Genomic DNA, 25165 nt, shown 5'->3' on the forward strand with positions numbered 1-25165 from the left:
CTACAAACTTGATGGCTTAAACAATACAAATACATTATCCTGCAGTTCTGTGTCAGAAGTCTGACACAGGACTCACTGGACTTAAATCATTGTCTACAGGGGTGGTTTCTTTCTTCAGGTTCTAGGGGAGAATCTGTTTCCTAGCCTTTCCCAGCTTCTGCAGGCTATTTACATTCCTTGGCTCATAGCTCTTTTCCTCTAACTTTAGAGGCAGCGACATTGCATCTTTCTGTACTTCTGAGATCCCATCTCTCTCTTATTGTAACTAAAAAGGTTCTCAACTTTTAAGGACCCATTTGATTAGATTAGACCCATCCAGAAAACCCAGGATATATTCCCCATCTTAAAGTTCTTAACTTAATCACATCTGCAAAGTGCTTTTTGCATATAAGTTGACATATTCATGGGTACCCAAGATTAGGAGGTAGACATCTATGGCGGGGAGGGGCTACCCCACTGAATAAAGTCACTCTATGCCCCTTATAGGAAGGTCCATGCAAAATGTAACCTGAGTGCCAGAAAAAAAAAAAAAAAATTCCCCTTGAAAAACTGAGATCCCTTTTCCTTGTGACAAAAGTATACCATGAGGGCCTCCCCTGGTGGCGCAGTGGTTGAGCGCTGGGCTGCGAAGCTGTCAGCAGCCTCTGCAGTGCAGGTCCGATCCCTGGCCACCACCGGGCAAGGGTGCCACATGGCGCGACAGACCTCTCCTGCCGCCCGCTGCTCCCCTCAGCAGTGTACTTTGTCAGTCTGCCTGCTCTGCTCTCCCCTCTGGCTCTGGTGAATTCTCTCACCCTCCCACGCTTCTGACCGTACCCAGTGCTTGTATAAATAAATAAATAAATCTTTTTTTAAAAAAAAAGTATACCATGAACTAGTCACATTTTCCTCTTCACATTGCTTCCACGAAGAACAGAACCAAATTTGCAGCTTCTTCAGTAACGTGTTGAACTCTGGCTTGCATAGTATCATTACAACTTTCACTAGTTCTCTCATTTTTCTCTCACTTCTACTTTAATCTTTTTGTATTAATTTCATTGTTTTAACTGTATTGTTTTGAGCTGCTTGTTATTTCCTCTGCCTATATGGCTCTGCCACCAACCTCCACAAGTCTGGCTCCTTTTCAACATTCAGCTCTCAGCTGGCTTGCCACCTCCTCAGAGAAGCCTTCCATGATTTGCCTATCTAAACCATCTGTCTAAAATAGTTCTATCCCACAGTCTATCACATTACTCTCCTTTGCTATATTACAGCATTTAAGAGCATCTAAAGCAATCTCATTTATTTTATTTCTTCCCTCACCAGGGATTAACTTCCAAGACAGTAAGAACCCAGCCTCTTTTTTTATTGCTTGTTCCCCAAACCTGGGACAGTTCTTGGCACCTAGCAGCTATTTAATAACAGTTGTAGCATTAGTAAATTAAGGAAAGACTGGGAGAAAGGAAGAGAGACAGGAAAGATAGAAGAAAGAAGAAAGGGACTTTACAGAACGTGATAACATAGAGATGGATAGACAGTAGGTAAATAGACTGACAAATAGACAATACTCATTTCTAGCATGTAAATGTCACTAACAGTCATAGAGATGTTCAGAGAAATCACACAAGGAAGTAAAACACAATTCTCTAAAATATGTACATAAAGGCACTGGATTTTCCTGAGGAACCCTGGATGTAAATATCTTAGACAAAATATTTTTAAAGTTTTCAAGTGGCTCAAAGCAGTTACATTAAATATTATAGCTAGTTACCACAGCTGAAGTCACCAGTTGTCACTGAGATAGTGTTTGCAACACCATGGCCACTAACATGACAAACTCTGGACACTGCCAAGGGAATTCAATCTATTCCAGGGGCTGCTCTTGTTCTATTCCTACAATTATTAATGTCACCATTGGCAACAAGTGTTATATGTTATTTACTTAAACACTCTATGGTAACTTCTTTGTTACAATGCGGTAGGTATCAAATTGCTTGACATTGAAGATCAGAAATGAAGTTTGTCCGTATAACAAAATATAGTAGCAATTATTACAGTTTGTTCCAGGCTTTGTTGATCCTGTGAGTAAAAATACCATGTTTGGGGCCTCCCTGGTGGTGCAGGGGTTAAAGCCTCAGTGCTACCAAGCTATGGCCACTGCTGCATGAGTTTGATCCTCAGGCCAGGGAGCTAACCCACATGGTGTAGCAGACCTCTCCTGTCTCACCTGTTCCCCTCAGCAGTGCATTTCAGTAAATCCTCCTGTTCTGCTCCCCACTCTGTCTCTAGTGATTCCTCTCACACACACCCCACCTCTGGCCTACACCCTAGTTCTTGTATGCATAAATAAATAAAATAAATCTTTTTTAAAAAAATAGCATGTTTAGTGGGGATAGGATAGACTTCAGTTTTCTTAAGCAGTTAATTTATACATTAGTTATAATTTATCCCTGTTATTTAAAAGACTACAACACTAAGAACAAAAACACATAAATATGCTATTCAACAAAGTAAATTTAGAGGTGTTTGAATCATGTGCTACATTAAGATCTCTTACATAAAGAGAATGTCTTTGAAAATTATATACTGCAAAATGTAATGTATTCCTAATGAGGACTTTTGGTTATTGGTAGACTCTACCAATTTATACAAGTTTTTCTACTTTTCTCTTCTTCTACCTTGACAAAAGTAAAACTATCTTATCCTAACAGTTCAAAAGGAAATAAACATTTGACAATTAACTCAGTTTGTCTGATCAACTATGGACGTCTGACTCAGCCTCCTAATAGGTTAAGACTAATTACAGTTGAGGTTAGTGCACATGAAAACAAAAATCAACAGTTTCATGTATCTGAACACTTGACATCTTAAAATGGCATACTTTCCAAATTGATATATGAATCAATGCAAGCCTCACCAAAATTTTAGCTGCCTTTTTTTTAGAAATTGACCATCTGTTCTTAAAGTTCATATGCAAATGCAAGAAACTCAGAAAAGACAAAACAATCTTAAGAAAAACATCTTAAACAAAAGTTAAATCAAAATTGATCAAAAATCTAAATGTAAGAACTAAAACTATAAAACTCTTAGAAAAAATATATATAAATTGAATTTCATAAAAATTAAAACTTTTGTGTTTCAAAGGGCACTATCAAGAAAATGAAAAGACAACTCACAAAATGGAAGAAAATATTTGCAAGCCTTATACCTGATAAGAATCTAGTATCTAAAATAAAATATATTTTAAAATCCTACAACTCAAAAGTTAAAACTGGTCAGAATATAAAATAGTACAATCACTTTGGAAAACAGTCTAGTAGTTCAAGAAACAGAGTTATACCATTACAGGGTGTATACTCAGGAGAACTAAAATCACATATCCACAAAGAACTTATACATGAATGTTCACAGAAGCATTATTCATAATAGTCAAAAAATGATGGAGAGAGAGAAAGAGAAAGAAAGAGAGAGAGTAAGAGACAGAGAGAGACAGAGAGAAAGAGATTGTATACCCATACAATGGAATTGTATTTGGCTACAAAAAGGAATGAATACTGATAAATTCTACATCATGGATGATACTTGAAAACCTTATTTATGTTAAATAAAAAAAAGCCAGATTCAAAACACCATATATTGAATAAATCCATTTATATGAAATGTCCAGAATATATAAAGTACATTAGTAGTTGCCAGGGACTGGAAGGAGCAGGGGATAGAGTTATACTGCTTAGACATATGGAATTTCAAATTACACGATGGTTATGATTGTACCACCTTGTGACTATACTAAAAAACATTGAATTGCATGCTTTAAAAGGGTGAATTTTATGGCATATGGATGCCATAAATCTCAATTTAAAAAAAAAAACAAACTAAATAATGCTTTGTATTTCATGGATTCTTAAAACCACATTTTTTCACTTATTAGAACATTTTTGAAGCTGAGGTGTCTTATAATTGATTACATATTACTATTGTTTCAGCCAAGGTCCTGACATATGGTATAAAAACATTCTGTTGACACCTTCCTGAAGGACCTAGAAAGTACCAGCATCTTTGTGTCTTAGATATCATAAAATACAAGTAATACTAAGTCACTGTCCCATATGCTTTATGTATTTTAACTTATTCAGTCCTCACAACAGTAGATAGTGTTACTATCCCACTTTCTGAAACAGAAGTACAGTGTGCTGGGGCTACCTGTCCAAGACCACAAAGCTGGCACATGTGAGACCCATCATGATTATTTGGGCCCAGAGTCTGCTCCTAACCATTAAGCATCACTGCTTCTCTTACCTGGGACATGCTGTGTGTGTGAGTCAGTCATTAATCTCAGTCACCAAGGTTCCCAGATGCAAAGTTGACCAAGAGAATAACTGAAACCAATAGTTTCTCTTGCAATGGTTTAGTGATAAAAAAAAAATTTCATTTGAAAGTTTTATGGGCTCATGCACACACTTTTTGGCTATATCTAAGGAATTTCACAACCCAGAACTTCACCTGTCAAGGCAGGTAAGAGTAATTTCATTGTTTGACTTACAGGAAGTAAAAGGAACTAAGCCTTAGGTCAGTTTCCCCAGTTCCCCCCAGAAAATCACTGCAGAAATTGGCCTCCTTTTCCTATGAGGAGGACTAGATGACAGGCAGCTCCCAGCATGGGGATGGGAGGATGGAGTCCCTTTTATTTATGTGTGAAGGTATGGAGTCAGGGGAAACACCACCAGAAGTCATCCCAGGAAGAAATGCAGACACACAATAGTGCCATATGTCCATCTCCCTATGACCTGACATCCAATTTTATTGATTTAATGCAAAGTAAATCATTGGAAGATTGAAAGGACTCCTAAGAATTCAGGGGTATCTACACCCCAGAGATTGTGTCACTTCCAAGAAATGGAAAGGATAGCTAAGCCCTTCCAATCCCTCATACCACCAAGGCTCTTGCCACACCCAACTCAGGAGAACCCCTCAGTCACCAAATGCCTCTCCAGTATGGCTGGGGAAACCTAACCTGAGTCTGACTGCTTCCAACAAGCTGACTCTAGAGATATCCCCAGCTAGTGGAGGCCACAATGGGTGGAGCCTAGGCTCAGAGCTCTCCACACCCTCTCCATAGAACCTAACACAGGCTTCAGCAGCATTTTGTAGTCATGGACAACAGCAGGTCCACTCCCTCCAGCCTGGGTCTTAGCCTCAGAGGCCAGAGCCAAACACAATTCTTTCAAAAGAGAAATGACTGAAGCAAACAGGACAGCAGAAGATAAGCACAAATAAGGCAGGACACCAGCTCTGAAGAGAAGTGGCAGAGAAAGTACCTGAAATGATCATCATTTCATTTACATTTTTCCCTAAATTTCTATTTGGAAATAATTTCAAACTCACAGAAAAGTTGCAAAAAAAAAAAAATGGTGAAAAGAATGTCCATATATTCTTAGTACATTCATCTATTAACATTTTACCCCATTTGCTTTATTTATGTCTCTCAATGGATACATATACATGTATATATATATATATTTATAAATATAAATACATATACCTGTGTACATATACTTATAAATATAAATATATACATAATTTAAATATAGATAACAAATATTTTTAATATTTAAATGAGAAAAAATACAGTTTTTTTCTGTACCATTTGAGGATCAGTCACACACACTATGGCCCCTTACTCTTACATGCTCCAGTGCAAATTCCCCCCAAATGAGGATATTCTAGTTTATAATCTCAGTACAAATTATCAACTATAGAATATTTAACTTTGTTACAGTAATGTAATCTTTATCCACATCCCAACTTTGTCTGTTGACCCAATAATGATTTTTATAGCATCTCCCCTGACACCTACCCATAGGTATTACATTTAGATGCCATGTCTCTTTAACCTCTTTTAATCTGAAACATTTCATAACTTTTGTCTTTGGTGACATGAACTTTAAAAAAAAAAAATCCACTCACTCTTTCCCCTGACCTTAACATTTCTCATTTTTGTTTTGCATAGTGTTTCTCCATGATTATATTCTGATTACCTAGTTAGGCTGTAATATTATATAGGTGATGTGTTTGTTCTTTATATGTCATATAAAGTCATATAAAGGAAATTTATCACCCATCCCACGTTGGTAAGCTATTTTGAGTGTTGTCTGATTTCTCCATGGTACAATTACTGTCTATTTTTCCTACCTCACAACCACAGGTCAGTAAAGAGACAATTTAAGACTGTGCAAAGATCCCTCTCCTTATCCAAATGTCTCCCTAGAGTTAGCCCTTACTACTCTTTTCTGACTTTTCCAGAGAACTAAATGAGTGCTGCTGGTGCCATCTGTGGGGCTGACGGCACACTGCAACAAGGAGAATGAACTGTGGACTGGTTCTCACTCCTGTCACTTTTCTGGTGCCCACAAGCTATTTCAGTCTTAGACATTTGAAAGAAGAGCCTCTAGTGACCTGAGTCACAAGCCTGAGTTCCATTTATGATGTCTCCACTAACTCTATGAGGATCCTGGGACAAATTTCTCCCATTCTCAAGACTTCAGAGAGCCAATAACAGGGATGTCAGATGACAAAGACCTGACTTTTCATTCTACAAATATTTGTTGAACAATTGTAGACACTGTTCTGGGATCTGAGCATGGTTTCTGTTCTCAGGGAGCTTACACAAAATGGGGGGTGGCCCAGAAAATAAGCAAGAAGGCAAGTGAAAGTAGTAAGTGTTCTAATGACAAGAAGGCAAGATATTGAGTGGGAATATCTAGGGTCCACATTAGACTAGGTAGTTAGGAAAAGCTCTCTGTAGAGGGGGTTGAGCTAAGGCATAAAGATGGTATCTGAAATACACTCTGATGAAAGTTTATATGTGTGTGTGTGTACTTACATGTATTTGTACACATATAAAAGTAGTGACTTTTAACACAAAGTTTGGAGAAATGACAAGTTACCCATAATGCTACCACTCTAATATATATAACCACTTGTACCATTTTAAGATATTTTTATTTTATATGTAATTGTGTTTTTTTTTAATTTAGCATCATATCATAGGTATTTTCCATGTTATTCTAGATGTAAACATTGCATACCTCATATTCCATTTGTGAAAATTATTTGCCCCATCCCCCCCATCTACCCTTCATCTAGATCTATCAACTGTTAACTTTTTGCTACATTTGACTTACCTCTTTTTAAGAGGTTGAGTTAGTTGCAGGCATCTTGACTCTTCATACCTGAATACTTTATCAAGTATTACCCGAGAACAAGGCTGTTCTCCCTCTAAATACAACTCAAATTATCATGCTCAAGAAATTCAATAGTAATACAAGCCATCAGCCCATATTATAATTTTCCACCATCCCGCCCTCCACCAGTCTCAATGTCTTTCACAACTGGGCTTATTTTTTGATCTAGTATACAAACACTGTCAAGGGCCAGATATGTTATTCAGTTGTTCTTTTCTGAAAGCTTCTTAAACAGGAAGTTTTGTCTTAAAATTAACTGATAGAATTCCAGTGCTCAGACTTGAAACTTTAGGCTATTCTAATTGCTAGTGAAAATCAGCCCAGTTTAACTACCACTAAAACTAAACAATCTTATCCTCCCATTCAGTGTAAGGATTGCATGATATTTTATAAAAACAGAAAACAGGATTGTTCAACTTGTCTTAGAAATGTTATTCATGCAAAAACATCATTTAAGGGGCCTGTGCTTCAGAGTGCTATGTGCTATAAAATGCAATCTAATCTGCAAATCTGCTTGGTTGTCTTAATCATTATTCCTTTTTTTGATTATTATTTAAACTGACGCCTCAAATACTTGAGAGGTTTCTCACGTAAGAACAACTTTGACATTTCCTTCTCCCTTTCTGCATCTCATACTCTTTGGTTCCTAATTCAAACACTGAGAGTCCTTGCCTCATTTAAGATATGCTCTATGGAGTCCTTAAAGGACATTTAAAATTGCATCCTACTAATTACTTTGCCATCTTCTCTAGACTTGTCATTGTTTCTAATATACCATCTTTACTCATCTTGGTCACACCTTAAAAAATAACAAAATTAAAATTAAAAGAACAAATAATAAATTCTTAATCAAATATAGTCAGTATTTAACTTTTCCCTATTGTCTCAGGATATTTTGTTTGCTTAAACCAGGATACAAATAAATTTCCATACTTTGCAGTTGGTTTATATGCTTTTGAAATCACTAATCTATAGGTTTTCCTTCATCAAATTTCTCTTCCACTGTAATCTATTTGTTGAAAAAACAAATTTGCCCTATGGATTCTCACACACTGGATTTTGCCGATTGTATCCTGTGATGTCATTTAAGCTGGTCCTCTGGCTCTGCATTTCCTGTCAGTTGGGAGCTACATCTGCAAATTGGTAATTAGATCTAGACACGTGATTAGATTCAGATTCAATTTGTTTTGAAATACCTCACAGGCAATGTTATGTTCTTCAATCAGGAGACATGTAATTTTGCATGTCTCCCTTTTTGTGATATGGGTGGCCATGAATGGTCATTGCTGAGATTCATTTATTCGTTCGTGGTTCAAAAATGGTGATGTTTAAAATTTATTAATCCTTTTTCAATTATTAGTTCAATACTTTTGAAAGAGACACTGCCCTCCATCAAATATTTAATACTTTTTCCCATATGAAAAAGTTTTAATAAATTTTAAAATCACAGAGGCACTGCCCTGGAGCAGCATTTGCCATGAAGTGACTTTGTCAGTGGGCCAAACCGCACCAGGGACTCACTGAAGCAAATAAGGACCGGAGCCTTAGATAAGGACAACTCTTTGCATCTGCACCAGGCCTTTGCCCTCAGGCTAGAGCAGGGCTGAGGTTGTGGTATTCATGTCTTCAAGCAGGAAAAATCCTTACTTTCCCCATGAAAACTGAACATGCAGAGCTGGAAGCGAGGGGTACAGAAACTTCCAGGAAACTTAAGAACATCCTCTCAGTGCAGTGGGCTACTAAAGCTCTGTTTTTGGTAGAGTATAGGCTCAGCTGCTATAACCAAACAAACCAAAAAACAAAAAACAAAATCACAAAATAAAGGGGTTAAAAAGAATAAAAATACATTTCTCCTTTGTAATAGCCCAAGAGGTAAGCAGGCAGTTCAAGTGACTCTGCCCCATGAGGTTGTCAAAGAACCTAGGTTCTTTCTAACTTCCTGTTTCATGATTCTCAAAGACATGACCTTCATAAGTATGATTAAAATAGCTTATCTGCATTCCTATCTGGAGGAAGGGTATAAACAAAAGAGTGGAAGACAAGAAATTTCATTTAAAACCCATATCCAGACAGATAAAACCACACTAAAACCTTTGAAATCTGCCTTTAGAACTGAGCCTTTGGTAGTGGTGTAGAAACATATATTTGAAGAAGTGTGGGCCTATATCCCTAAAACATATAGTGTTATAAACTATTGCCTCAATAAAAATAATTTAAGTTAAAAATATAAAAAGTAAATTAACATTTGTATCCTAGAAATTGTACACATCATTGCTTCTCAAAATGGACTGACTAGAATTTATTCCTAAGACAATCACCAGCTGCTGAGGAGGCTGGTGAAGGTAAGGAAGGGGGTTATTACCAACAGTGAGAAAGTGGATACTGGCAACCATTAACAGTCTCTGCTACCACTAGAAAGTAGCCTCTGGGGGCTGCACCCTCTCAATTCCCCAACCAAATTCAGTGAAGCCTCTAGGGGTGGGGTGTTTCTATAGGACGAGATCCTCACCCCCAAAGCACCAGCCAGGGTCCATGGATAAGGAATCTTCCCAGAATGCAGACATTCTTATTCTAGGAAGCCATATAATACACATCAAACATTATCCTGTACTTTATAGTGTGTAATACAGGTTTTATTGCAAAATTTTGAAATTTTTTAAATACTTTTATAATTATTTTGCTAGGAGTAACTCATTCAATTTACAATTGACTCAAGTTTCTTAGTAATATATGTAGAATTTCTTGTGAAATAAAAAAACTACAAATTTTCAAGTGTAATAAAATTTTTATGAAATTGCTATAAAATTAATAATGAGTCTAACATAATAGCATAGTTTTGGGACTTTTAATTAAATACTTATTTATTTACATTTTGCCAATTTTTTTCTTCTCAAATTTTATTGTATTGCCAATCATTTACATAACTATTATTTTGGGAATACCACTTCTTACTTTATTTTTTTTTCAGGACTTATTTTTATAGGTCCTTGGATACTCTGCCTAAATTTAGTGAATAAAACAGTCCTTAGGCCACATGTACATGAATATGAGACTTGCTACAGACCTGCCTGCCAGGCCAGTGGGCTTGCTCTAGCAACTTGCCATGGAATCGGAGGATTGGGCAGTAGGAAGGCCGTATGTTCATTAGACCTAGAGAAGGATAGCACTAATAAAGTTAGTGAGGATAAAATACAACAGAAAGCACAGAGTAGGCATGGGGAAAGTTTCAGATACTTCAGTTTGGAAAGGGGTACAGAGGTCAGAAGATTTCCAGGTTTCATCACAAGCATTAAAAGTGATGATCATCTTCCCCTGAAACACAAACTTCTTGACTTGCCTGATACCACTTTCCCCTGGTTTCCTTCCCTCCTCCCTGGCTGCTAAGATAAGGAATATTTGAAGAACTGGGACATTGGGACAGTCAGGGGATGACTATCATGTCCGGTGACATTAAGACACTCAAGTGGAGGTGTCCCACAGTCCATAGGATATGTGGCTCTGGAGCTCTGAGAGTGGGTCCAAATCTTTATTAGTTTTGCCAATATTTCTTATCGATTCAGGGGCTTAGTTAAAAGTAAACCAATTCTGGCCATTGTAAGCAGAAAATGAGTTTATTAACGCTTTCTTAGGCAGTTCACAGAATTGATAGGAAGACCAGAGAATTAAACTAAGAGCTAATCGTTGTGTTAAAGAAAATACTGCTGCCTTCACACACTAAGTGCTTCAGCTTGTTTTGCTGCCATGGCACCATGGAAACCTTTGCAACCAACACTGTCACCAGAGAGAAGTCTCTATGGTTCCTCCTCCTCCTTTCCTTTCTCCCTCCCTCCCTCCCTCCCTTTCTTCCTTCCACCACTGGACCTGAATCCAGACCACAAAGGATAGTAGGAAGTCAAGATTTTAATATTTTTAGTTTCTCTAATGAGGAGTGAACTGTGCTGCCTGAGGTAGGGCATTCTCCTCAAATAGGAAAGAGATTCAAATTTTATGTAGTCAAAATGAAGAACAAATGGTCATTATGCTGTCTTTGCCTGACTAGAAACCACTGGGCAAAGAGGAGAGTTAAGGCTAGGTAACTGGGGAGTAGCACTACAAAAAGGACATTCCTGCTGTGTTTAGGGCCTGGAAGTAGGCATTTTCCCTAAACCTGCCTTCATACTTGTTGCCTGAATAATATACTGTGTTCATGCAGTAATAAATAGAGAGCTGAGTTCTTCCCTAGAGAGAAAGTTTCCCAAGACAATTCTACCCCACCTTGTCTTCTAATGATGTTGTAGTTCCAGGGCAAGAAGACCATGAAGTAGTTCAATCATCTTCACTGAAAAAAACGCAAGGACACAATTATTGGTAAAGAAAAGTGCTATTTTTAATTTGTTCTTGAATGTGTAGGTCCTTTTAAAATCAATGACACCTCCCCTTACAACATTCCTCCCTCATGACCCTAACTGCATTGGATCCAATGGCACTCCTAGAAAAGGCCTGGGAGGAACTCACCCCAGATATCCAAGAAGGGGTACAACTTGAGGAATGGGCACATGGCTCACAAAGCAGCACCAGCCACTGCAGAATTTCCTCAAAGCAGCTCAGTTTGGCCTGTGAGTCCCTTTGCCCTGTGTTGGCCAAGATGCCCCCTGCTGTGTCTTACCCCCCCCCCAGAATTCCCTTGTTCCCTGTGTGGCCTGAGCTTTACAGTTAGAATCACTGTTTTCAACCCCCATCCCCAACTTTATATATGGGAAAACTGTATCCAAGGTCACACAGCTCATAATTAGTAGAGCCAAAATGTAGGTGCTCAGCATCTCAAGTCACATATTGTTCTACTATACCTTCCTACTTCCAAGAAAAACAGCGACATCTGCCCTAGGAACAATTGGAGCAAACAGGCTGTGACAATCAGTATAGATGGGAAAGACCTGGCTAAAGGGGGCCAGGCTGATCCTAGCTGAGCCCTAAAAAAAGTGATGAATCACAGCACTTCCCAGTTTTCCCTCCATCAGAATGTTATCAGCAGCAGACATCCAGCCCTGCCAAGAGTCTCCTGGCTAGCAGCACTAAACTATGCATAGAACGTTTTACCAGGATTCCAAGCTCCTACTGACTGTGGCAGGTCTAACTGGTATGAGGATCATGATGATGCGCTGCCCACCAGCCTAGTAATCCTTCTTGCCAAACCACTACTTCATAAGACCCAACCCAATCTCTTGGCCTGGTTTAGATGGGTTCTCTTATCAAACATGGCTAAAATCTTTCTTGGTGCTGCACTGAAAGGGGAAAGACAGAGGGGAATGGGCCCCAGAGACTGTCCCCCAAGCAGAGCTCATAAACATGCTTGGCATGAGAACTCAGTCCAAGAGAGAAACAGACTCAAAGCAAGCAGGCAGACACAGGGAGTGGAGAGCAGGAGCAGCCATGCTCCTCCCTGCCTATCAACTCTGAAGAGGAGGGACTGTAGAAAGCATCAGGTATCTCCTCCCATCAAGGTTTTGAGGAGGGCTCAGGCATGTGGCTGAAAGGTAAGAGGCTAATCCAGAGACTATAGCATCATAAACACCAAGTGAGGCAGGTGTTTCAGAGAGGAAGTGGCAGATGGTATGTGAGATACTATGGAGAGTTCAAGAGAGTTGAGGGCTGAAAGGTATCCATTTGTTTTGGCAACTGGGTGAGCACTAGTATCTTTTTTAAAAACAAACTATGGAGAGTTGAGTGGTCACTGAGAAGACTCCATGAAAAAGATTTTAAAAGAAACTTGGCTGACAAGGAAAAAGTGAAAGGGGTAACTGATTCTAAGAAGTTTTGCTTAATCTTGGGGAGAATTTTGCTTGTTTGGAGGCTATGTAGAGGTAACCAATGGAAAGAGATGTTGAAGACCCTGGAAAGTGGGAGCAGCAGGGTAAATGATGGAGTAAACTCTTGGAAGACATATATTAGGATTCAAGACAAAGAGCACCAAATAGAAGCAAGGAGGAGGAAGAAGAGGATATACACAGAGAGAGATGGGAAGGGGAGAGGAGTGAGCAGACAGGAAGCTCTTGCTTCACGGACTCTCTTCTTTGAAGTAGACAATGAGGACTGTCATTTACTAAGAGCAATGGTAAAGGACATGGATGGAAAGCAGAGGAACAAGTCAAAGATACAAAAATCAATACTGAGTGCCCAACTGAGACTGTAAACTATCAATTTGTGAGGCTTAGCAGCTCAGGTAGAAGGACAAAATAGGTTGATGCAGAATATGGAGAAAGATGGACAGTTTCAGCAAAAGTTGGGGGGCATGAAAAAGTTCAGATTGCTGAAGAAAAGGTACGATGAGCCTTAGGTTCAGACTGGGGAGAGGCAGGGGTCCAGAAGGCTATAAGACTGGCAGAAGAGAAATAACTTAAGTCATGGAAATGGACTAAAGGAACAGGGCAATTTAGGTAAATAGTGAAGGAAGAGGAAGAGAAAGCACAGGGGATGATGCAGAAGAAGCAAAGTCTCAGTCCAGGAGTTCTCAACATGGAATGAAAGGGGGAGCAGAACAGAGGCCAAAAACAAAAAAGGAGGGGCCTATGTCTGAAGGGTAAGGCAAAGACATGTCACCAGAAATGAATACCGGGAGCCAGAGTCTTCTGGGATTGCTGGCAGGGCCTGTGACAGAGCAGGGCCTATAGCTGTCTGGCGGTTGCCACTCAAGGAGGGGGTGCCTGCTGAGCCAGGTAGGATGTGTAGTTGGCATTGCTAGAGTTACAGAAGGGCAAGTCTTCCTATGTTCTGGAAGAGTGCTCTGCAAGTCCACCCGCACCAGTTTTTGTACTAAATTCCTTTTGCATCAGCTGAAGCCACTCCACTCTTGTGCTTCTCAGCACAACCTTGAAAAGCCCAACTTCTCCTCTAGATGGCATTTGTACCACAAGAATCCAGAACTCATTGCATTTCCATTTCCTGACTTTGTCAAGGGCCAGAGGTCTTAATTTCAAAATGGGGTCATTATGGAATAAGTTAAAAGCAGATTCAGCTCAAATATTAGCAAACAGCCACTGAAGTCAGTCATTCAGCTAATAGCCTTTTTGTGTTCATTTCTAAAAAGACATGTTGTATTTTCTGCATGCAAAGACAAAACAAAATCACCTAAAACATTGGTGCTAAGTACACAGGAAAAACCAGGGAGAGAGTGGTGCCGTGGAGTAACCAGAGAAGGAATGGTGTGGTGGGCCAGGGCCTCACACCGGTATAGACAAGACACTCGACCTCCCGGCCCTCCCTGGTCAGGTGCCTGAAAGGAGCCTTTCAGCATGCATGGGCTCTGTGTTGGGAAGGGAATATGTGACCTCCCACCACATTACTAGGGTCTCCTAGCCCAGCAGGCTGATCCTTGAGCTCAGCAGGCTAAACCCACACTGGGAGCTTCAGGGACAGAAGGGAAGCCAAGAATTTAATCAGGTTTTTCTGCTTCATATTTGTGGTCTCCAGCTAGTTCTAGGGAAGGATCTCAATCAAACTTGAGGCTGTCATAGCTCTCAATTGGCGTCCCAAAACAAAGCACCATGAAGCACACTCAGAGAGGTGGGAATGTGGGCCACATGAAGGAAAGATGACTAAGAGCAGTAATTTAAGCAAAGTAATTGCAGAGAGAATGCTGCTAAGTCAACTAAAATATGAAAAAGATTCAAATATCAAAAGGGAGGTGGCCAGCGCCCAAATCAGAAAGTCATGTGAGCCCCAAAGAGCAGAGGGCTAAACCAAAAATTGCTTGGCTACTGGAGTATTAAAGGCTTAGTTACCCCAAACTAGAAGACAGAATTATGGAAGCCCATCTCTTTGATGGTAGCTTGAAGTGTACTCGTGAAAGGATGGCCAGTAAATAGACACTTCCAAACAATCTGTTTTGAAGTAAAGAACATCTCACAGCCCTGGTGGAGAAGGAAATGAACAGGGTCATTGTTTGCAAGGAGAGAAGAAATGTTTTCTGTTCAATATTTTCCCATTAACAAAGGTCCTACAAATAATTTCCTCAAACCGCATCTCTTAGCAAAATAAAGCCATGATCTAAGACTCCCCTGAAATCAGCCAAGCCATGACAGGACCAGGGCAAGCTGTGTCTCTGGGCCAGGCCACTGAGTACCAGATCCACAGCTCCACCATATCAACAACAGGTTCCTTCATAACTAAGCCCTTGCTGGGGAGGTGGCCTGCCCCGCCCAGCATCTGCCTGTGCCTCTTCCTCACAGACACCCTGTATGGACCAAAAAGATCTGAGATGTAGCCTCGGGCTCCCATGCCCATGGCTTCCAGAACACTTTATCTGTGCTCAAGAAGTCAAGTCCTGAGGTTGCTTTAGGGTCACCAAAGGACACTGGCTTCTCGCTTCTCAGCCTTCCCCTTCTTCCCCTAAACAGAAATTCTCCAATGAATGCTTAGGTGTGGCTCCTTCTGGTCCCTCTGACCTTCTCCAACCTCCAACAAAAAAAAGGGCTGCCAGTAGAGCTTTTTCTAGGCTGAAGACAGTCTAGGAGCAGGTGAATCAGAAAACTTACTTCTGATCTTTGGCTCTGTGAATGAGGAAAGGTTGAGAACTAGGATCTGTAAGCAAGAGGAGAGGCCCACAGAGGGAGCTGGTTGTAGGTCAGTCTCCTTGCCCAGAGAACTCTGTACCTAAAGCAGATAGCAGCTGCCTCAGTTTTCCCAAGGAGAACTCAGGATCTAAATATCTGAATGAAGATAATGAAGGGGTAGCCACCAACAGTCACTTTTAAGAAGGCGGGTTCTGACATCAAAGAAGAGCTATTAGTCCAAAATAAGTGGCACAAATGACAGGTTCCAAAGTTGACATCTTCTTAAGCCTGTCAGTGAAATCTGAGTCTGCAGATGTAAGTAGTCTCTGCACAGCCACCCTACCCAGTCAAGAACGCCATAGCATTCCCAGCAGCCCTTTCCCAGCAGCCATCTGGTCAACATCAGGAAAGGGGGCATGAAAAACAAATACCCTGAAAACCGTTAGAACCCGAATAGGCACCAATGAGACCTATGGCCTCTAGAAGCCTCCAGTACCCTGCCCAGGGCAGATGCCTCTATCACGGCAGGCCAAGCAAAGGCAAATAGTGACAATCTTTGGCTGTGCTGGGCTAGGGATTACAGGCCTGCCATATGTCAGAACCTCTCTCCCTTCTTTTACCCTCTTCTGGGCCCTGAAAGAATTCAGATATATACATTGCTCCTGTGCACACTGAAAGGTGAGAAAAATCTGCTTTCCTCAGCAGAACAAATTCACCAAGGTCCCCCCAAGTCTGACCAGGCTTGGTCTTGTCAAGTGGACCCTACACATTAGATGATTCTGAAAGAGGGATACCTCCCTCTTTGCTGTTTATTACTGGTATCTTCTCTGTAGTGGATGCACTCTGGCTCCTGAAAAAATGCTGTAAGATGCAAATGGCAAAGAAGAGCACTACACAGCTCGACAAGACTTGTCTGACATCCACGATCTGAGGAGAATGAGCTGAAAAGTGGGGAGGAGTGGTCAACAGGTTGGGGCACAGCTGCCAGAGCATTCCATCTCCTTCCATCCTTCAGACCTGGGAGATGCTGTTGGCTAGGCGGAATGACATTCTTTTTGCTTTTTCATTCTCCTGAAAAAAAAAAAAATCGGAATTTGAATGGCCACATATAGGATTTATTCATGTGCAAAGGCTAAGTGTCCCTGGAGATTGGGATTCCCTGGAGTCAAAGTGTTTTATTCTACCCCAGGAATGCAATAGCAAAATTCACTGACGCCACCAAACAGTGTCATAAACAACTGGGGGTGGCTGGTCATGTCCCAGTACACAGTAGGCAGGCAATACAGTTTGGTGGAATTAAATAGTATTGAATGACATCTCAGGTTTGCACTGAGGGGACCAACCAAAAGGTCAGAGGATCTTGCGAACAATACCTCTCCTTCCTACACAAATACCAAGGGGCTGAAAAGATCTCTTCCTTCCCTCCAAACCCAGGTTGAGATCAGACACTGAGGCCTGGAAATTCTCTACCTATGGACATCACAATGTAGAACAATCAGCACTGAGCTGGGAGTCGGGATACCTGGTTTCTCACCCTGGTTCTGCTAATTTGCTTGGTGACCCTGGGCTGGGAGATCCATGTCTCTGAGTTTCCAGCCTCCATGGTAAATGGAGTTGATGAGTCCCGTGCTGCCTGCCTTCCTCTTAGGCTAAAGAGTTGGAAGTGAGGGTTCAATGTCACCACTCTCTTGTGCCACCTGACCAGCTTCACATTAGGTGCCCCCTGCCTGCCCAATCACCCACCCACCCTCCTGCTTGCCTGCCATCTGGCAGCAACTCTTTACCATATGTCGCCGCCGCCTCTTGGGTTGAACGCCTTCCTGCACGTAAGTGGGCCACGGGAAGCCCTGGGGAGTGGAACACCCACTCTCACTAGACACTTCCTCGGAGTCTGAGTCCTCCTGCCTTGGCTGAGCAAACAGTTTTTCCGGGTAGATCTCTTTCAACCAGCCCTCAAAGAATACTTCCAGGCAGCGGCCAGCCTCTGCAACCTCTGAGTCGGGCTGAAGGGGAGGAGAGCAGTGATGATCCGGCCCGTTTCTACTAGCCCATCTCCTCTATGTCCCTGAAGAGCTACACAGACAGCATGAAGTCTGGGTCTCCAGCTTGCCTGGAACCAGACATTTTCTCAAGACTTGGGATAACCAGTTTGGTATCAGCTCTTCTTATCAGAAATAACCTGACAAGTACCCACAGATAACCAGTTTCTAGCCCCGCCCCCCCCAAACATCTTCCTCCTGAGTCCATACTGAGGCTCCAGTATGGGGGACACTTTTAACTACTACAGTAGGACCTAAGAGATCAGCTCCAGATCCTCATGGCAGCCAAGGACCAAACCTGACACCCCATCCAACCATGAAAATCTTGGGGTCACTGGGAAATAGGGGAGAGGGAAAACAGGCAAGACATACATAATTGAACTTAGCACAGTTCCAAAACATGAGGCGCACATCTGACACCACCTCCTCTGGGGTGGTATAGTGAGCTGGGTCCTTCTTCTGCAGCTTCCTCCGGATTATAGACAGGTCCATAGGCCTCTTAATAATCTGGTAGTAATGCCGGGCCTGGGGGGAGCAGAAAAGGAGGAGGCGGCAAAGCAGGAATAGAGAAGTGAAGATAGAGATAAGAAGGAAGAAGAGGTGGAGGATGAGTTAGAATAGAAGTGAAAGAATAGAAGAGAAAGGCAGCAAGAATGAAAGTGTGGCAAAGTAAAGAGAAAAGGAAAGGAGTAATGTTTTACTTGTCAAGTCAGGTCTAAGCAGCAGCACTTGGCCAAGGCACTGAAAGGGAGATGACCCCCAAGGAATGGGGCCATCCACAGATTAGTCACATTTCTCTAGTAGTCATGTTCTGAGCCCACCCTGGGTACAACCATGACCTGCCGAGTGACCTTGAGCCCTCTGAGCAGAAAGCCCCATAGCAGGCAGAAACAGTGAAGCCATGCTTACCAGAGGGCTGACAGGTTCGTGGAAGGGCAGGCTGAGGCTATTGCAGCACAAGGACAGGACCAGCTTCTCACACTTCTGTAGAAATCAGAATTGGCAGCAGTTACTCTATTCCAGCTCTACTTCAACAAGAATAAAGATAGTGACCCTGAAAACTCTGAGAGGTTTGCTCTGTCCCACAGGGTAAGAGCCACCAAGCCAGAGGAAAAGAGCTCACAGTAGAAAAAATCATAACAAACCCCACAAAGGCCAAGGTCCCAGGCATAGCTCAAGAGAGGTACTAGAAGAGGTACCTCATCCCCTCAGAAAGGCTTTAGCCCCTATAAGCACAGGGTGGCTACCCAGGCAGGGATCTTTGTTTCCAGAGACCCATCCCTACCTTCTGGTCATATATGCTCAGGCCAGGAGGGGCCCGCACCCCAGGCTGGTTATAGCGGGCATTCTCGCAGTCATACTCCATCTCGGGCTGTGTCAGGCTGCGGCACAAGGTACACACCCAATCTCCCCTGCAGGGGCAAGTGAGGCCACGTAAGACCACAGTGCATTTCCCAGAGCCCCTTCCATGGTCCCTCTGCCCAAGACAGGTGTGGAAGGTAGTGGTATAGAAAGCTGAGTCCTAGCTCGGCCCCATAGGGAATGACTTCCTAGCCATAAGCTTCAAGGAAATTCAGTAACTCACAATTTAGTGAATCCAGGAAAACAGGAGTTGGGAAGAGGTTGGAATGGGAGTACAGGGAGAAATCTTTGTGGGAGAGGAAACTGGGAAAAGAAGGGAAGGGAAGTCATCCAAATTTCAAAAATCTACCTGTTCATGTGTAAAAGGCACACAGATGTAGGACCACTAACGTCACACACCTGCAGTTCAGGCAGCCCAACAAAGGGAGGAAGCCCATCCAAGGGACCTCTGTGGGCCTGGCCCAGAATAGCTTCCCTGGAAGAACATCCTGCTAGCCACGTGATGCCCCGCTTGGAAGGACTTACCCTGGGAAGCTGAGCAACGCTGGCAAGTGGCAGGAAAGGTGGTACACTTTGGGGCAACGATCACAGCACAGCAACTCTCCCCCATTGAGGCACACAGCACAGAAATCCTCATTTTCTATTGGTACCGGGGGTCCCTTCTTGGGTCCAGGGGTTCGAGGAATGAGTCTGTGTTCCTCAGGGCCTGTTCCCTCCACCTCTGGGAGCCGCTGTCCAGCCAGAGAAGTGACAGTGACCTTTCTTCCCCCTAGACTTGGGGTCTGGGAGGCATCTGTGATGTTGTCCTGGCTGACCTTGAAGAAAAAAGTGAGTCTGAGCCAGAGCATAGCACCAACAAGTTTTCAAGGGTAGTGGGGTAGGGACTGACAAGCCCAGAGCATCAACTTACTCCAGGACCCCAAGTCAGTCAAGCCCCATGAATTCTGGGAGAGCCCATGCCTATGGTGCATCTCACAGGTCCCTTGCAACAGGGGACAAAGTCTTACCAATTGGCAGCCCCACTCTGAGACTCAAGATAAGGCAGAGTCAGACTCGTGCTGGTAGCAGAGACAAAGGAGAGCTCTGAGGCTGGGCCTAGGTTCACAGGCAAGGAACAGCAAAGTGGTACCTTAATGGACATGCTGGAGGACTCAGTGCCACATTCAATGATCAACAGGAAGCTCCCATCCTGATCATTCTTCTGTGGCTTCAACTTGAACACAGGCATCTCTCCCGAAGAGGCAGCACAGATCTTGAGTCTCTCCAGTCGCACATAGGGAATCTTGGGCTCACTGTTGATGGGTCTGCAGTAAGACAACACCTCTGGGTCTTGGTAGAAGCTTCTGTGGCCCCAACCTCTGAGTCAAGCTCAACCATGACCCCACAACTGAATTGCAGCCCAAGATCTCAGTCCAACCCACTATAGACTCATGTTCTGTCCTTCCACCCAGTTCTGCTGGGCTTTCAGGCCTTGCTCCAAGAAGGGAATCCTTGCAGAGGGTGGGACTCAAACAGAGCATGTGCCTTGTGGTACAGGAGCCTGGATATCCTCCCACAACCAGTTCAGATACCTAACCACATAGACTCTACTTGAAGTTCTGGGGTTGAAGAAGACAGTTGCAGGAAAACTTGCTCCTCACTAAGTCATCAAGGATGCTTACTTCCTGTGCCAACCTCTCAGGTCATGAAGTTGGGGGTTAGTAGAGGGAGGGTGGGCCAAGAATCTGTTACCTGATACGCTGGTTCTCCTTTGTATCTATCTCTAGGGCTCCATGTTCAAATTTGTCATACTCTAAGGCAAAAGACAAATAAATACTATGACACATTTATAACAACACATATCCATTCATATCTACTGTTGTTGTTCACACCTTCCACTCATATCTACTGCTCACACCTCTGTCTACACACCTGTCACACCATTGTTACCCACATTGTAATCATTCACAGTGATGACAATCCTGCATGGCCCTTTTACCTGAGAGGAGAAAAAGGCCACCCTCTGTTAAAAAGATAAACACAGATAACCACACAGAATCTCACATAAGTGCTGGGTCAGACACAGAGAAGCCAGATTCTCACTTTTGAAATAAGCTCAGAAATCACCTATTCCCCATACATCCATGTTACCTGCTCTCAGAAGTCATTCCATTCAGCCTCTGCCTTTTTAGCCAAGTACTGGAATTCTAACACTGCCTGAGAAACACTGCCAGCTCATACTCTATAGGTAAGAGGCTCCCAGCAAGGCCTGCCCTGAGTAGTGCAGTCTGCATGGATGGGCAGGATGCAGCAGTGGGGTGAAAGGAGGAAACTAGCAGATTGCCCATTCAGCGTCAGGCACTGTCCGAGGTACTTTTCAAGGGCAAACAAGGCCCCAAAATTTCAGCAGCCTAAAATGCAGGATTAATTAGTATTAATTAATCTTTGTATTAATTAGTCTTTGTCCCGGTCCCTTATTTAGGTTTTCTAAATTCCTGCTATGAGTGAGACCATCCGGTATTTTTCTTTTTCTTTCTGACTTATTTTGCTGAGCATGATTCCTTCTAGCTCCATCCATGTTGTTGCAAACTGCATGTGTTTATCTTTTTTTGAGCAATAAAGTATTTTTAATTAAGATGTCACATTGTTTTTTAGACATGTGCTCTTGTTTACTGAAAAGACTATGGTATGTTGTAAACCTAAATTTTATATGCACTGGGAACCAAAAATTTGTATGAATTGCTTTAATGCAATATTAGCTTTGCTGCAGTGGTCTGGAACACAACCTCATTATCTCAGTAAGAGGCCTGTCAGCTGGCCTCCATCTCACCTGCAAGTGCTGAGTCCCTTGCTCCATTTTGTGGACAGTATGAAAGGCAAGCTGCTTACTGGAGTCTCACCTTTTGGGTTCCGGTACTGCTGTAGAGCCATGGATGTGTTGACTGCTGGGACCAGTGTAGGTTTTTTCACAGAGAGGTTAATTGGCTCTTCTAGTTCTGAGGGAATAGCTAAGTCCTTGGAAGCATTCAGTCCAGTTGTAGGAACTTGTCCCAAAGAGTCACTGAAGTGGGTGGAATCCTCACTTTCCATCTTTTAAAAGTGAAAGGCAAACAAGAATAAAAGAAATCAGGCATGTTTGCCACTAGAGGTTAGAGAGCTTAGATAAGCTAAGACCAGGATAACTTTAGAGGCCATCCTTCTGCCTAGTGATGAGCAGAGGAAGTGTAATGCATTTGCCTGGGACTTACCTTACACAGAGTATTCCCCAGAGAGGGGTCAGCACCATCCCTGGGGCATAGACTCCCTGAAGCTCTGCCAGACCCAGGACTGCTGCTGGATCCAGTTTCCGGCTGTGTATCAGAAGTTGGAGGCAAGCTCTGCAGAGGACAGAGTGCCAGACTTGGCACAGTCTGGGTGGGACCAGACATTAGGTTGGGTCCAGCCTGAGAGTGATCACTTGCCAGGCTTGTGATGGACTGCGCAGAATCACTCAGTAGGTTGGGCATGGACTGGGGTATACTACGCACAAGGCTAGGTATGGTCTGCAGGTGACTGGCTGTCAGGCTAGGCAAGGCCTGGTTTTGACCACTTGTCAAGCTGGACACAGCTGGGGGAGGCCCACTCAGCAGGCTTGGTACCACCTGTGGGGGGCTAGGTGTCAGGCTGCTCACGCTCTGGATCTGTGGTTCCAGTGTTCTTGCCAGCCTGGTAGATGACAGCTCCATCTCCAGTGTGTTGGAAAAGCCCATGATGCTCACCGAAGTAGAGTGCTGTGGGAACAAAGACAAGAGCAGAGTCAGGCTGCAACTGGGAACAGTGGGAGGGGAAGGAGAGATGCTGCCCATAAGACTCCTATGCTAGATTTCACTCTGGCCTCAAAATCTAGTAGCCTCAGGGAACTCTGGCAGCACAGGAGGTATGATTTCCATTCCCCATACAAGGAGGTCAGTAGCCTATGACAGAGACATAGGCTAAGGACACTGGGGTGTGTGTGTGTGTAGAGAGAGAGCAAGAGACACAACCTACCACCCAACCTGAGATGTGCATGTATGTGCACTAGCATGTACGCACACACACACACACACACACACACACACACACAGAGTCATATCTCTCACTCCCAGTCCCTTATTTAAGGATCAGACTGTGGGACTGCCCTCCAACTTCACATTTCCGTCTGATTAAATCACTAGCAGCTTCTTTTCCCTTAAGGGGATCCTATGGATAACTGCCGTTGCTGATATATTTAAAATGGGAGAAAGTGTGGAAGGCTCAAACTCTTGACATTTCTTCAGTTCCTAAAACGGGACAAGCTCTCACTCCAATTCTTACCCCTTCAGAGAGACTGCTTGTTCTGCATGGAATATTCTCCTACTTCTGTACCTATTCCTCTTATCCTTCTGAATTCAGTTCACTTGTGAATTTTTTGCTCTAGGCTAGACCAGGCACCCCATTATGCCCCCATAACTCCTTGCACTTTATTCTCACAGCACAATCTTTGATACTGTAAGATTAACATCTATTTCCACTACTAAATTATAAGCGCCATTAGAGTTATGATTTTGCCTGTTTTGTTTACATTGTATTCCTAGACCCATGAGTCTGGCTGAATAAATGAATTAATGAGCTATTTTTAAAATTTAAAAACAGTAATGTGTTACTGTTCATTTTACAAATCTTAAGCCAAATGAATAGCAGTTTAGTTCTACTAACAGCTGAGTTTGAGTCTCTTTCAAAAATAATGAGTATCAAATAGCTAAAATTTACTGAGATTTTACAAATTTACAAATTTGTAAATCAACCTGCTAAGTGTTTTAGTATGCACTTCCTCATTTAATCCTCATAACAAACATTAAAGGGTTGCAATGGTTAAAAGGAATCTATGTAAACATTTGTGGTTACATGGCTGCTGCTGTTGCTATAATTGTTATTATTGTTGTTATGACCCTAGAAAGACATCTGAAGTTATTTTATGTTACTGAAAAGATAACTTTGTGGATTTCCATTTCCTTTTATTTGTGCTCCCATATGGAAATTAGTTGAATTTGTATGTTGACTTTGTTTATCCAGAGTCCTTGTTAGTCATGTTGGCATTTTCTGTGCACACAGATCATGTCATCTATGAATAGTAAGTTTTATTCCTTACTTTCCTTATATTTTTCTTATCTTACTCCATCAGCTAAGACCTCCAGTATGAGATTGAATAGGAGTAGTGATAGCCATCCTAGTCCCATTCCTAAACTCATGGGGATCCTGCCAATATTTCACCACTAAATATGATAGGATATCACTAAATATGGTATTTGATGAAGAACTGTTGTAGACTTAGAATTCAGAGCTCTGGCAGGAAAGCCATACTCATAATTCTGGCCTGTCTGCCTCTGTCTTTCTCTGCTCACCCCTTCCCCTAGCTTGCCTATACTCTGTTCTTCAACCTCTGTATCCTTTCCATGCCTGCTTTCTCTCTCTAAATCTCTCCTCTACTTAGTATTTTCATTTTTTCTTGCCCAATCTTTTTATTATTTAACTACTTTATTAAAGCTTATATTTTCTATTCTTAATCCTAAATTTTAGAAGCAGATGGACTAAATATCCTTTTTTCTCCCCACAGAAAAGTTAACATTTGTATTGTTCCTTGTTAGTTCAATGGTTGTCAATGAAAAGGCTTCAGTTTGCTTTCTAGCCTAAGTCCCAAGATAAAAAAGGTTGAAGTGGGCCTCCCCTGGTGGGGCAGGCGGTTGAGCGCAGTGCTGTGACGCTGTCCGCAGCCTCTGCAGTGCTGGTTCGATCCCGGCTGGCCGGTGAGGGTCCCACATGGCATGGCAGACCTCTCCTGTCTCTCCCACTGCTCCCCTCGGCAGTGCATTTCGTCAGTCTGCCAGTTCTGTTCCCTGCTCTGTCTCTGGTGAATCCTCTCACCCTCCCATGCATCTGGCCTGTACCCCGGTTCTTGTATAAATAAAAATAAATAAATAAATAAAAAGTCATAAAAAAAAAAAAGAAAGGTTGAAGAGAAGAGAGAATGGAAGGAAAT

General features: G+C 42.4%; 1 protein-coding gene across 1 annotated transcript in view; it reads right to left on the reverse strand.

The window, feature by feature from the left end:
• Nucleotides 1-11881: 11881 nt before the first annotated feature.
• TRIM66 (tripartite motif containing 66) overlaps nucleotides 11882-25165 on the reverse strand; it is a 55222-nt gene continuing 41938 nt past the window's right edge. The window contains 10 exon segments of the mRNA XM_037522620.2: nucleotides 11882-16822; nucleotides 17536-17754; nucleotides 18163-18315; nucleotides 18700-18774; nucleotides 19076-19202; nucleotides 19678-19967; nucleotides 20282-20456; nucleotides 20884-20944; nucleotides 22032-22221; nucleotides 22380-22901. Coding sequence (XP_037378517.1) covers nucleotides 16763-16822; nucleotides 17536-17754; nucleotides 18163-18315; nucleotides 18700-18774; nucleotides 19076-19202; nucleotides 19678-19967; nucleotides 20282-20456; nucleotides 20884-20944; nucleotides 22032-22221; nucleotides 22380-22901 — 1872 coding nt within the window. The 3' untranslated portion in view covers nucleotides 11882-16762.

Source organism: Talpa occidentalis, unplaced genomic scaffold (genome assembly GCF_014898055.3).
Source record: "Talpa occidentalis isolate TD23 unplaced genomic scaffold, MPIMG_talOcc4v2.1 talOcc4.3, whole genome shotgun sequence".
In the NCBI taxonomy this organism is placed as follows: domain Eukaryota; kingdom Metazoa; phylum Chordata; class Mammalia; order Eulipotyphla; family Talpidae; genus Talpa; species Talpa occidentalis.